The 11,740-nt window shown below is 55.2% G+C and overlaps 5 protein-coding genes across 5 annotated transcripts; 3 read left to right on the top strand and 2 right to left on the bottom strand.

Moving 5' to 3' along the window:
* Positions 1–33: 33 nt before the first annotated feature.
* On the top strand, positions 34–1,314 carry GCG54_00014826 (uncharacterized protein; the record flags this gene model as incomplete). The annotated part of the gene is made up of 1 exon (XM_045414647.1): positions 34–1,314. The coding sequence occupies one exon, from the start codon at positions 34–36 to the stop codon at positions 1,312–1,314; it is 1,281 nt and encodes a 426-aa protein (XP_045260769.1).
* Positions 1,315–1,543: 229 nt separating this feature from the next.
* On the bottom strand, positions 1,544–3,376 carry GCG54_00014825 (uncharacterized protein; the record flags this gene model as incomplete). Its single annotated transcript, XM_045414646.1, has 1 exon — positions 1,544–3,376. The coding sequence occupies one exon, from the start codon at positions 3,374–3,376 to the stop codon at positions 1,544–1,546; it is 1,833 nt and encodes a 610-aa protein (XP_045260768.1).
* A 1,044-nt stretch (positions 3,377–4,420) lies between these two features.
* Positions 4,421–6,139, top strand: GCG54_00014824 (Tryprostatin B 6-hydroxylase; the record flags this gene model as incomplete). Its single annotated transcript, XM_045414645.1, has 3 exons — positions 4,421–4,743; positions 4,804–5,948; positions 6,003–6,139. 3 exons carry the CDS (start codon positions 4,421–4,423, stop codon positions 6,137–6,139), a joined length of 1,605 nt encoding a protein of 534 aa, XP_045260767.1.
* An 82-nt stretch (positions 6,140–6,221) lies between these two features.
* On the bottom strand, positions 6,222–7,660 carry GCG54_00014823 (uncharacterized protein; the record flags this gene model as incomplete). The annotated part of the gene is made up of 2 exons (XM_045414644.1): positions 6,222–6,624; positions 6,681–7,660. 2 exons carry the CDS (start codon positions 7,658–7,660, stop codon positions 6,222–6,224), a joined length of 1,383 nt encoding a protein of 460 aa, XP_045260766.1.
* Positions 7,661–10,187: 2,527 nt separating this feature from the next.
* On the top strand, positions 10,188–10,945 carry GCG54_00014822 (Golgi apparatus membrane protein TVP18; the record flags this gene model as incomplete). The annotated part of the gene is made up of 4 exons (XM_045414643.1): positions 10,188–10,224; positions 10,282–10,297; positions 10,494–10,589; positions 10,645–10,945. The coding sequence occupies 4 exons, from the start codon at positions 10,188–10,190 to the stop codon at positions 10,943–10,945; spliced, it is 450 nt and encodes a 149-aa protein (XP_045260765.1).
* Positions 10,946–11,740: the final 795 nt, after the last annotated feature.

Raw genomic sequence — 11,740 nt, 5'->3', positions numbered from 1 at the left:
AGCCCTGGCGTTGAGCTCCCATCGGCCGGCAGCATGGCCCTCTCCGTCTCGCTGGACAAGGACGTCTTCGACTCTATCCTCAAAAATCTGCCTCCGGCCGAGTACCATATCCCGCCTCCTGAATTCACAATATGGCAGCGTTTGATGGCTCAGAAACCTGAGCAGCATGTCGAAAAGATTAGGTACATGCTCAATGGCTCAGCCGCAGGCATGGGAAGGCAACCAACCCAAACAGAGGTCGACGCCCTTTGCGAGATCACTTACAAAGAAGGCCGTACACTGGCCTATATCTTGCCATTGGCTTTTCTTTTCGGCGGCGTCGCCGCCTGGAAATCGCGCGGAACCTTCAAATTTCCCTTTTATCAACCAAAGTTCATCAAATTCGACCCGGAGGTGTTTCCCAGCAGCAATATTCCCTACGTCAAGGGTCCACCAGCCAAGATTCTCTGGCATAACCTTCGCTTCGTGACCTATGGCATGATCTCCGCCATCTGTACTGCTCCGTTGCTCGGCTCATATGCTACCTCCGTCGCCATCGGCACGGTCGCCCGCGACGACCGCCTCGAGAACTTCCGCAAGGATATGAAGCCCGACAGGCTGATCTCCTTGACTGCGGATCAGATGCCCCTCAAGAGCCTTCAGTCACAGCGGGCCAAGGTGAATAGGACCATCACTGAATTGCAGCGCACGGTCGAGTCAAGACAACATCAATTGAGGTTGAATCAATCCGACAAGAACAAGGAAAACTTCACCAAAGAAATCGAGTATGCGACCACCAGAATTAAGACCTTGGAGGATACGTTGAAGCAAATCGACGAAGCGATCGCTCGGAAGAGCGACAACCAGAGTTCTCAGAGCTACGATGATCAGTCACCAACCCAGGGCTACTCGGCCATCAGCTCATCCGACTCTACCGCCTACCAAGAGCCCCAGGACAACGTTCGCCCCGAGTATGGCACACCACGAGAAACTCCAGTCACGCAGAGTGGATGGGGCCAGCAAAGTTCATCTTCGCAGTCTGGCTGGGGCAATTCCGATTCGGACGGCTGGGATGATGCTTCGCCGGTGGCTCCGGCCTCGAGATCAGCGCCTGAGTCGCCTTCCGGCGGCTCTGCTTGGGATCGCCTGCGCCGAGCAAACCAGCGACCGCAGGCGCCCTCTGGCAACACTTGGAGCGGCTCACAAGTCCAGCAGGGCCAGTCTGGAGAATCCGGAACTTCTGAGAAGGATAAGGCTCAGAGGGAGTTTGACGAGATGCTCGAGCGGGAGCGCCGGGCAGATGATCAGAGCAGTGGCAGAGGCAGCCGCTGGTGATGTGTATGTGTATTCTCTCGGGCGTAACTAACGCCGGCGGATGTATGGAAGAAAAGATCACCTCACAGTTCAAACTGTATTTTTGGTTCATATAGGACGACGCGCATGAAATGCAACTCAGTAACTATTCATATCATGACTGCCACTCTAACGCTATGCTTTCTTGTTCTAAATTTTTCTCTAGTCTGATCAATGTTGTGATGTCCTCCCCCTCCGTTCCAATTTCAACTCAGAAAGTGAAGTGTGTGGGACGCCAGAAGCTCTTATCCCAGCGATGCCACGCGGCTGTCTTGGGTGTCTGTTTAGTATACCAGCCACTGTACTGCGGTGCATCAATCTCATCCCCAAAGCGTTGAACAAGCCGGGGCATGAAGGTACTCATGGAGACACCAGGATGCAGCAGCCCATCGCCCGTCTCCGCGAAGCTGAACTGCGACTCCCGCGCCTTCCAGCCGCGCTTCTCCGCCGCCGTGGCGACCGCAGACGGCACCACATCGTCCGCCTCGCCGTTGAACGCCGTAGAAAACTCCGCCACGGCGCCCGCCAGCCCGACGTAGAACGAGTCTGAGACGTCAGACGCCTTGGCGAGGGAGAAGATGCGCGAGCTCGACGCCCGCGACGCTCCTTTGAAGGGCATGACGTGGAAGCGGTAGTTAGGCCGGTAGTAGTCCCTCGTCGAGTTCTCGTGCCACACGCAGCGGTTACCCCTAAAGTGGTTGCATCCGACCCCGTTCAGGCTCAGCGGGCGACTGCTAGTCCCCCTGAGCGGATCCGGAAACGGGGTGCCGGACCAGCACGGCAGCGCCGCGGAGTGGTAGTACGACTTGGTCCAGCGGAAGTCGAAGATTTTGAGCGCTTCGATCTCCGCGCTGCCTGCGACGAAGCGGTCTGAGCCGTACGTGATGAGCGACGAGACGGCCTCAAACGGCTGGTACATGTCGCGGTAGAGCGCGTCGAAGGGGGACGGCGTGCGGGTGTCCATGAGGCGGCAGGTGCCGTCGTCCCAGGCGCTCAGGAGGAGGTTTGTATGACCGCTGGGGCCCGGATTGACGGGTTGGATGGCGCGGACGGTGAGTCTCTTATCTGGGTCGAGGCCACGAGACTGCAGGAGGTCGGGATTCTTTGAAGCTACTTCTGGAGTGAAGCCTGTAGGGGTGACGGTGAGGTATCGGATCGGGTCCGAGGAGCCTGAGAGAGCGCACACGATGGTGTCATTGTTCATCGCCTTGGCGGCGTGGATGAATTGTGTTCTGGCGGTACCTGACGTGTCGAAGGTCAGGGAGTCTAGAGGGATTGCGTCCCCCGTGTCATCTGAGTTCAGGGGGAACAAGCTGATAGTTGCCCTGTTTCCAGCGACCACTGATGACTGGTTGGGCAGAGTATCAATGGAGCCGATGGAAGTCCACGTGGTGAGCTCCAGGCCGCCAGTGGGCTTGGGGATCTTGAAGTGTGAGAGAGTCTTGCCTGCACTACCCGGCGCGGCTGAGACGAGAGACAAATCGCCGTTGGCCCTTCCGACGAGCAGGCCCAGCTTCCCATCAGGTTCAGTGAGATGGATGGCCGTAACGTCGCCAACACCGGCCTCGTATCCATTGGCCTTGCCCTCCATACGAAACCAAGCATCAGACTCTCCACGGGAGTTGAGCGGCCTGAAGCGGCCGACGATATCCTCGCCGGCGCCCCATGATACGACCTCCCAGCTCTTGTCGAATGTCAGACGAGCGTCGATGATGGGGTGGAAAGGGCGAGCGGCGTTGCTGAATCCGGTGAAGAAATTGCCCTCTGGGCGGTGAGAATCCGTGTAAGCGATGGACTGGAAAGCCTTCGTGTCCCAGGCTCTAGCCTGGCGGGCCAGGGTGTTGGCCAGCTCGTTCCATTTTGGGTGCTGACCGAGAGGAAGGGAGAGGAGAGGGAAGCAGGTCCTGACGAAGGTGCGCCAGCCATCTTCTGAGAGGAGATGGTGGAGATGTTTACAGGATGAGGCGAGCCTGGCGATGTCGCGGGCTGTTCTGAGGTGAGAAACAATCTCCAAGACGATGTCGTCTGGGAGTTGGTCAAACATGTTTCTTTTTTGGGTCTTGCGAGGTTTGTTTGAGAACTCAATCTATTTGTCTGATGATTGGTTTTTGTAGCATGAGGGGAAGTGAGATGAAGATGTGAGAAACATGAAAAATGAATGAGATGAGAGATGGGTGAGTGGGAAAATGCTGTGCTACTGACGCTGATGAGTGTGGTGGGTGTGATGATGGTTGGAATGCGTGAAGGTGAGGAAGCGGTTTGAAAACTCTGCTAACTATTGTGGGAAGTGTGATGCAACCTGTGAGACGCCTTGTTCCGTGTACCCCTTCGGAGACCGTGCCAATGCTTCCAAATTTCAACCTTCAGCTATCCTTTGAAGGTGGAAGTTGTGTTTCAATGCTTTCGATGAGTCGAAAGAGTCACCATTAACTAAGTAGTGAGTTGCAGCCTAGAATGACCCTAGACTGGTTGGTGGATGCCTGCTTCTATGCGTCAATGACACAATGCCGTTTAGATGCATACCGAGTTTTCGTCGGTGTGCACGTACATGGAAAACCTTCCCATGAGACGGGTTTCCCCCGTTCTCTTTCCTCGTCAAGCTAGATGGATGTTCATACTATTGATCATTCGTTTGTAATTTGCGAGCCTCTCATCTCTAGTTTCCGGTATAGCTCGTCTACTCTGGTCCATTATTCGCGGAATTCTGGCTGCTCTAAACAATGACTTTCCCGCCACTAACATGGTCCGTGACCCTGAGACGCAGGTGCCGACCCCGCTGTTAGTGCACCTCGGCTTCAACTCAGATCGACTCCACGATAAGACCTCAGAGGTCGCGCGAGATAAGAGTATCAACACCACCTTCATGACTTGGCTCTAGTAGAAGGTGATAGGGTTCTATCCCATGGAGTCCGTAGTTCACTCCCCTCAACGCTTGTTTAGAGATTCATCGTGTCTTACATTCTCGAAACCGCTCCTGGCTCAGTCACGTCGATGACCGCAACCACTTACAAACCCCTGTCGACTGCTTGACCAGTCACTTCGAAAGTGCGAATCACTGAGTACTCACATAGCGATATTGCATTTCAATATGGGATTCAACTTGATTCCCGTCGCCGTTGGGGCGGTCGTGGTCTGGCTGGTCTACCACTACGTCGCCTATCCAATATTCCTTTCACCCCTGGCCAAGATACCAGTACCTCATTGGTCATGTCACGTATCGCCTCTCTGGATTCTTCTCGCAAGGAAGAACAACTTTCAAAACAGATCTCTCCATAAAGCACATCTCCGGCATGGCCCAGTGGTTCGAATTGGCCCAAACGAGCTCAGTGTCGACGGGTACGATGCCATCAAAACAGTCTACCAGGGAGGCTTTGAGAAGGACCAGTGGTACTCTATATTCGACAACTATGGGTGAGTAAACCTGTCCGATATTCATGTGCATGGAACACACTTGCTGACATTGAAGTGAAGAGTACCCAACATGTTCTCAACCCTGGAGTCAAAAGCCCACTCTCTACGCAAGCGTATGGTGTCAAATGCCTACTCAAAATCCTTCATCCAAGCCTCGCCAGCGGCCAAAGCACAAGCACGCAAGCTTCTCTTCGGTCGTCTCCTACCCCTGTTGTCTGAATCATCAGCCGGTCCTAAGCCTCAAGGCATCGAGGTGTTCTCGACCTTCCTCGCCTCAACCATGGACTTTATCACAGCATACATATTTGGCTTACGCAACAGCACTGATTTCCTGAGAGACAAGTCCTACAGAGACCACTGGCTACAGCTGTATCTGGTACGCGCGAGCTTCGGGTTCTGGCCGCAGGAGATGCCGCAGTTGACAGAATTCTTGGGCCGATTCGGATCGATGCTAAAGCCGTATCCTGCTTGGGTCGATGATGCGAATGCTGAGTTGCGCGAATGGAACACAAAGTTATGCGAGAAGACGTACAATGCTATTCACGGATTGGAAGTCGCGGAGAAGCAAGACCCCGCAGATGAACCAGTCGTGTTCCAGGCCATGGAGGCCGGAATCGAGAAGGAACGTCGAGTCAACGGGAAAGAGTCTCTGCTCTACTCCACTGCCATACTCAAGAAGGACCTCTCAATGGCATCAGAGTTGTTTGACCAGCTTTTGGCGGGCCAAGAGACGGCCGGCATCGCACTCACATACTTGGCTTGGCATTTGTCCAAATCTCCAGATTTGCAGCAGCAGTTGAGACAGGAACTTTTGACTTTGGAACCTCCCCTGACTATGCCAGCCGATGGATCTCTGCCAGGCAATCTTCCGGACCCGAAATCTGTCGACGCACTGCCACTCCTGAATGCGATGGTCATGGAGACTCTCCGTTTGAATGCGCCGATCCCAGGTCCCGAGCCACGACAGACGCCTCGACCGTCTTGCCAACTCGGAAAGTTCCATGTCCCTGGAGGCGTCCGCGTCGCTGCTCTTGGCTACACCCTTCATCGGAATGAGAAGGTGTTCCCAGACCCTGAAGTTTGGAGCCACTGTCGCTGGCTTGAGTCGGAGACCAACGAAGAACAGCGTCGCGAGATGAGTCGCTACTTTTGGGCTTTCGGCAGTGGAGGCAGGATGTGCGTCGGGTCGAACTTTGCAATGAATGGTGAAGTCAAGGAAACCTGTTGCGTGATAACACGCTTGCTGACATGCGTCACAGAGATGAAACTTATTGCAGCAGCCATTTGGTCGAATTTCACGACGTACATCGTCGATGACACAGATATCGAACAGGACGACACTTACACCGCACGTCCGATAGCAGAGCGGCTGATGCTGAGATTCGAGCGCGTGTAGGAAAGTCAAGTTTCTGGTCATAATTCAAAATCGGGGGATATCCTCCATATCTTACCAACGCCGCATCCATCCTTAGAAGATTCTAGAATCCATCAACTTGCGTTCCAATGCCCTTTTCCTTGGCCAGTTCAACCAAATGCATGCCCACCGCCAAGTCCATAAGCCCCAAGCCCACGCTCTTGTAGATGACCGTTCCATCTCTCAACCAGTGCGCCAATGCGTCCTCTTTCTTGTGTTTTTCCGTTGACCTCTGACTCGAGCTTCGGCGGTGGAGGAAGTGAGGCCCCTTACTACTTGTCGTCGATTGTTTGCTCAGAGATGACCGCGAATCGCCATCGGAGCTCGTAAAAGCAGACTTGATGGACGGCGTACCGGAGAAGTCGAGCTTGTCAAGTTCCGAGGGGGCAATGCTTGCCGTCTCGCTTTCCACCTCGGCATCGTCTGCCTCTTCCCGCATGCGCCGGAGCATAATCAGCTCACCCAATCTGTAAGCCCACGTCAGCAATTTCTCACCTCTCAAACAATATCCGGGTGGACTCACTCTACAAGCTGCGTCGGTTGCAACCCGGCGGCAATAACCTCGCCGGCCTCCTTGAGCGCCCCGTCCAGCGTGTCTACCACAATGACACCCCCTTCAGGAGCATGCTTGTGAAAATGCCAATGAGCCTTCTCATGCTTCGTGGCCATCTGCAACAGTCCGACCGGTAATTCCCTCATCTGCGGCGTGTAGCTTCCAATGGCCGCAATCAACCTGCCCTTCCGCCTCCCCTCGTGGCTCGTCAGCACATCCGCCTCGAAGAGATCTTCCGTGGACGGCGTACAGCAGTACACCACGTCCGCCTCCCGGATCTGGTCCCTCTGCAGCCGCGCAAACTCCCCATACCCGGGCGTGAGGATGCTGAACGTGGTCTCCGCCCACCCCTCGCGCTGTTTGATGTGCGCCGGCACGTGGTAGAACTGCTTGAGGAATACGCGCGCCTGGTCTGAGAAGCGGCGGTTGATGATGTTGACGTGCTTGATGGTCGCGCCCCTGATAAGCAGGGCCAGCCGGACGTGCCAGTAGGCCTGCAGCCCGACGCCAAAGCACGTCACCGTCTTCACCTGTCCGCGCCGCGCGAGCAGACACGTTGAGGACAGGGCGGTGCGGAAGGCCGTGAGCGTCTTGGCGTGGAGGAAGCCGACGGGCTGGCCCTCGGGCGAGAGGAGGGTCACGGCGCCGGTTGGGGCGATGGCTGGCTTTGCCGGGTCAGCGGCGGCTTTGGCGGAGGAGAGGGTGACGACTTTGCAGCCCATGCCTTGGGGCCCTACGGAGGGCATGTACAGTGTGGTGGCGCCAGTTTTGAGGTTCTCGGTCGAGAGGCGGTCCGGCTGGTGGTAGGTGCCATCTTCAATGTTTGTCGCGTTGGTTGAGTACTCATGGAGGGCGTGTGAGATTACATGTCTGAAGGATTCGAACTCGTCGGCCGTGAGGTCGGCCAGGATCGCCTTGATCTGGTCGTCGGTGAGGACCGTCAACACCATGGCGTGGGTTTGGTCGAGGTGGCTGCTGTCGATATCAAACCTTGAAACTCAGTTGACTCGGTTATGATATTGGGCGCAGAGGAGGGGTTATCAACTGAGTTTGACGAACTCGATGTGGGTGAGTATTTTGGTCTAGAGCGGGGTTGTTCCCTCCCCTCTGACTCGGGGTTAAACCTTTGCGGCCGGTGGCCGGGGCTAATATTATGGTATATACGGAATTTGGAACGGGGTTTCTTGGCATTCTACTTGACTTAAGTCACATCAGTCTACCGGCCCATCCGCGGTTGAATGCCAGGCGTGAGGGTTCGCGATGCACGACTTCGGCGTTATGATGTAATGGCGGTTGAAGCAAGCCCTACTTACACCCGCAGATCTGGTTCCGATCAGTTGGTGCTGACTGGCGACCCGTTGATCTCCACTTGCGCCGCTGCAAAGGGGCCGCTATCTCCGGATCCCGTGGACTTCCACGCGGTTCTGTTTAGTCCGGCTGTGGCGCAGGAAATGGCTGGGTGATGTGAGAGAGGGAAGAGGAAAGACATCGCCCACGAGCGGATTTTTGGGGCAATATCACGGAGCTTGCTTGGCTTGCTTTACCGATCCGACGCCGTGGCAACCCCCCGGACACGGGAGGGGCAAACCGGCCGGGGACCAGCTCCCCCGTGAATCCGGAAGTCACCAGCGCAGCAGCAGAGTCTACGTAGGTCGGATGTCATCAAAATATCGTCGGCCATACATTTTAGCCGAAATTTCAGGCTGCATCGACGAGGATACGAGGATGAAGGAGCATGTTTGCCCGATTTCAGGCATCTCAATAGCGGACGGACTTGGATGGCTGTGCATCAAAAGAGGCTTTGAGAAAGTCCACGTAATAGCCCGGGACGCGTGTATCCCCTCCGCTGAACCCGCACGATGGGGAAAAAACACAGAATACAGCTGCCTAGAGTCGCAAGTATTAAAGGCCTTGATGTCGAGGCAGCGGTGCTGAGTGGCGATGGCAATGAATCGCAAAGAAAGTCAGTTAACCACCTTTTGTCGTGTTGCTCATCGGGTTTCAAAAGCACCAGTAGTAGAGAGTACTCAGGATCGAAAAGAAAAAACCCACCGCATCTCAAGGCGCAAAGCAACCATTCGCTAAGTGGTCCCGCGACGCGGCTATATTGATCAATCAAACAAAGCCAACTCAATCGCGAACAAGTGGGAGAAAGACGATACAGGATCGACCGTGCTTGGCCCGGGCCCGGAAAGTGTCAGGACGTTGTTTCATAAACCTCTCACACATCCCATCTTCGCCCCGGTTCAAGGGTCAAAGCCTGGCGAAACGTCCAGGGGATCGGACTGAGCAGCTATTCCACCTACCCAAAGTCAGGTACGGAACGAATACCTGTCCCCGTACTAAGCAGTATATCGAGTGCCGGTCCAGTTATTACCTCCTACCTCCCGTGCCTGTCCCGACCGTTGAGAAGAAGGTGAGGTGTCTTGTGTTCGAGAAGCGACGACAAGCACAGGGCACAACCCAAACAAGAAGAGCAAAGGGAGACACAACAACCTGGGCCGCATTTCTCGCTCTCAGGGAGGCGGCATTTCGACGCTTGACTGCATAGTAAACAGGCGTGGAACCTTCCTTACGGTAGCTGAAGGTGAGGTAGGTTCGGTACTTCAAGGACGGTCAGAAACAGATAGCAAAAAGGCCCCTGCTGGACCTGATCGCCCCTCCCCGAATTTCTTCAACCAAGGGAGAGAAAGCAAGCCACCAATCACAAGACTGCCCTGACCCTTGGTTTTCAGTTGAGTCGCCGCCGTCGTCCCAGTTGCAGCAGGGACAAGACAACAATAATACGGGGGGAACTTAGGAGACACAGACTCAGTGGAGGACACATTCACCACTCGGGCGCTGCAGCTTACGTCAAGCTTCACCGCAGCCACCTCACAGTGAGCACCTGCTATCTGTGAACTGCCCTGGACGGATACTGGACCCTTCGGCTGCCGGGCCAGGAAAACGAGCAAGACGGTGGAGCCACTTGCACCTGCACCCCTTCCAAGATCCTGGACAGCGTGTGTCTATCCTGCCGCCGCCCGCCGCAGCAGCAGCAGAGTACCTTCTCAGGCGAGCCTTCTGACTGGTCCAAACCCAAACCCACCCCCCAGTTCCAAGCCTCAAATTCGGAAAAGAGGCTACGTACGACGACTCTCTCGTCTTGTCGCCTTTCCCCAAAATAGCTGACAACAACACCCTCACCTCACTGATTTTGGCTGAAAGCTTCTGTCCTGCGATACCTAGCCCCCATCAACGCCACGATCCTCGAACTCCTGCATTGAACTACAGCAACTCAACAACACCGCAACACCTTCATCGACCTTCACCTGACGAACACGGACCCCCGTCGCAAGCTTGTCGATCTCCGTCCCGTCAACCCTTCCTTCTTGAGCTGGAATTCGGACCATCTCCACTGCACACAGCTCCGACAGCCCACGTTCTCCGACCGAGAAATATCCTACACAACAAACCCAACCAAATCCATCAGACAAGATGACGCTCAAGGAGGAGTTCGCGACCCGCAACTTCAGTACGTGTTCCCGCCCGCCGTTTGCCGCAAGCTGCCAGTTGCTAACCATCATCGCAGGCATTTACGGACAATGGTAAGAGCTCCCTGCCTGCCCTCCCTCATACCCGCGCCGCGCTGCGCTGTCGTCAATTGCCCAAATTCCGAGCAAAACAGACGATGCCATTGCGTGCCATCCGCGGCAGCTCTTGGCGATTGCCTGCTGTATCGACGTGCGCCGTTTTGAGCTTCGTCAAGCTTCTTTGGAAACACAACTGACTCGACCAATCTAGGCTGGGTGTCCTGTCCATGATCCTGTGCTTAGCACTTGGCATCGCCAACATCTTCACAATCCACCTTCTGATCATCATCTTCTGTGCCTTCGCCATGTAAGCTGCCCTTTCAATCCTACATCCGGAGCTCCGCTGACAAGCTTTGCCCTAGCGCTTCCTCGTTGGTCATCCTCTTCATTGAGATTCCCCTGCTGCTCCGAATCTGCCCTACCTCGTCCACTTTCGATGGCCTTATTCGCAAGATCTCGACCAACTACATGCGCGCCGGCGCCTACGCCGTCATGGCCGTCATCCAGTTCCTCAGCACCATCATCAACACCACCAGCTTGGTCGCCGCCGGTGTTTTCCTGTCCCTGACCGCCATCTGCTACCTCCTTGCCGGCGTCAAGGGCCAGGCTTTCGTCGGCAGCAAAACCCTTGGTGGCCAGGGTGTAGCGCAAATGATTGTGTAAGGCGACGTACGATGCTCTCCGAACCGGTACCGATGGACGCCAACGCGGAGAGATCCTACGCCGAATCGACGAAATGGGCGGCGGCGGCAGCAGCAGCAACGACAACAGTGATATCCGGTGCCTGGAAGCACGCCAAAAAGGAGTTGTACGAATCGATGAGTGTACAGGGTTATGGGGCTAGCAGTGGCCAGTCGCATTTGCGCCGCGTAGGTCGCCTAAGGAAGCAGCGGACGGAAGCAGTGGAATGCGGTTTTTTTTGATATGCAACGGCCAGCATGGTCGGAATGGAAACTCGGCGTCCCGGAATGAGCTCAGGCTTTGTGTGTGTATGTTCGGACTCGGCTGCGCTTTGGTTCCTAGAAGCTCCGAGGGTCATGATAGCTTTCTCACTGCACTGAATTTATTGTCTTGAACCATTCTGTTGGCCGCACCGCGAATCTCGAGCCACGCGTGTGGTTTTCAATCAGTCGTCAACTCACATTCAGACATTTGGGCTGTGGCGTTGCCTTTTTGTGCCCCGTGAGTGGCTATTGACACCTTGAATTGGATACATGCAAGGTCTGTTGTTGATTCTGGATGCTGAGGTGAAAAGCTCTCCAATCCAGCCGAGCCCAGCCCACAGCAGTGAGTCTTCCACAGCTTCCTAGAAAATCCTCAAGTAGGCATAGCTTCATCAGGTTTGGAGCTCTAGTGGGTGGTTGGAGAAGCGCGAGAAAGGACACTAGACAGCGGGGGATCAGCAGGAAGAAAGAACCTAGGCAGGTTGTTCCCGAGCCCTTGTAGGCTAGCATGCCA

The sequence above is a fragment of the Colletotrichum gloeosporioides genome (assembly GCF_011800055.1).
Source record: "Colletotrichum gloeosporioides strain Lc1 chromosome Unknown consensus_66, whole genome shotgun sequence".
In the NCBI taxonomy this organism is placed as follows: Eukaryota; Fungi; Ascomycota; class Sordariomycetes; order Glomerellales; family Glomerellaceae; genus Colletotrichum; species Colletotrichum gloeosporioides.
The sequence above is the reverse complement of the archived record's forward strand: the minus strand, read 5'-3'. Positions and strand labels throughout refer to the sequence as shown.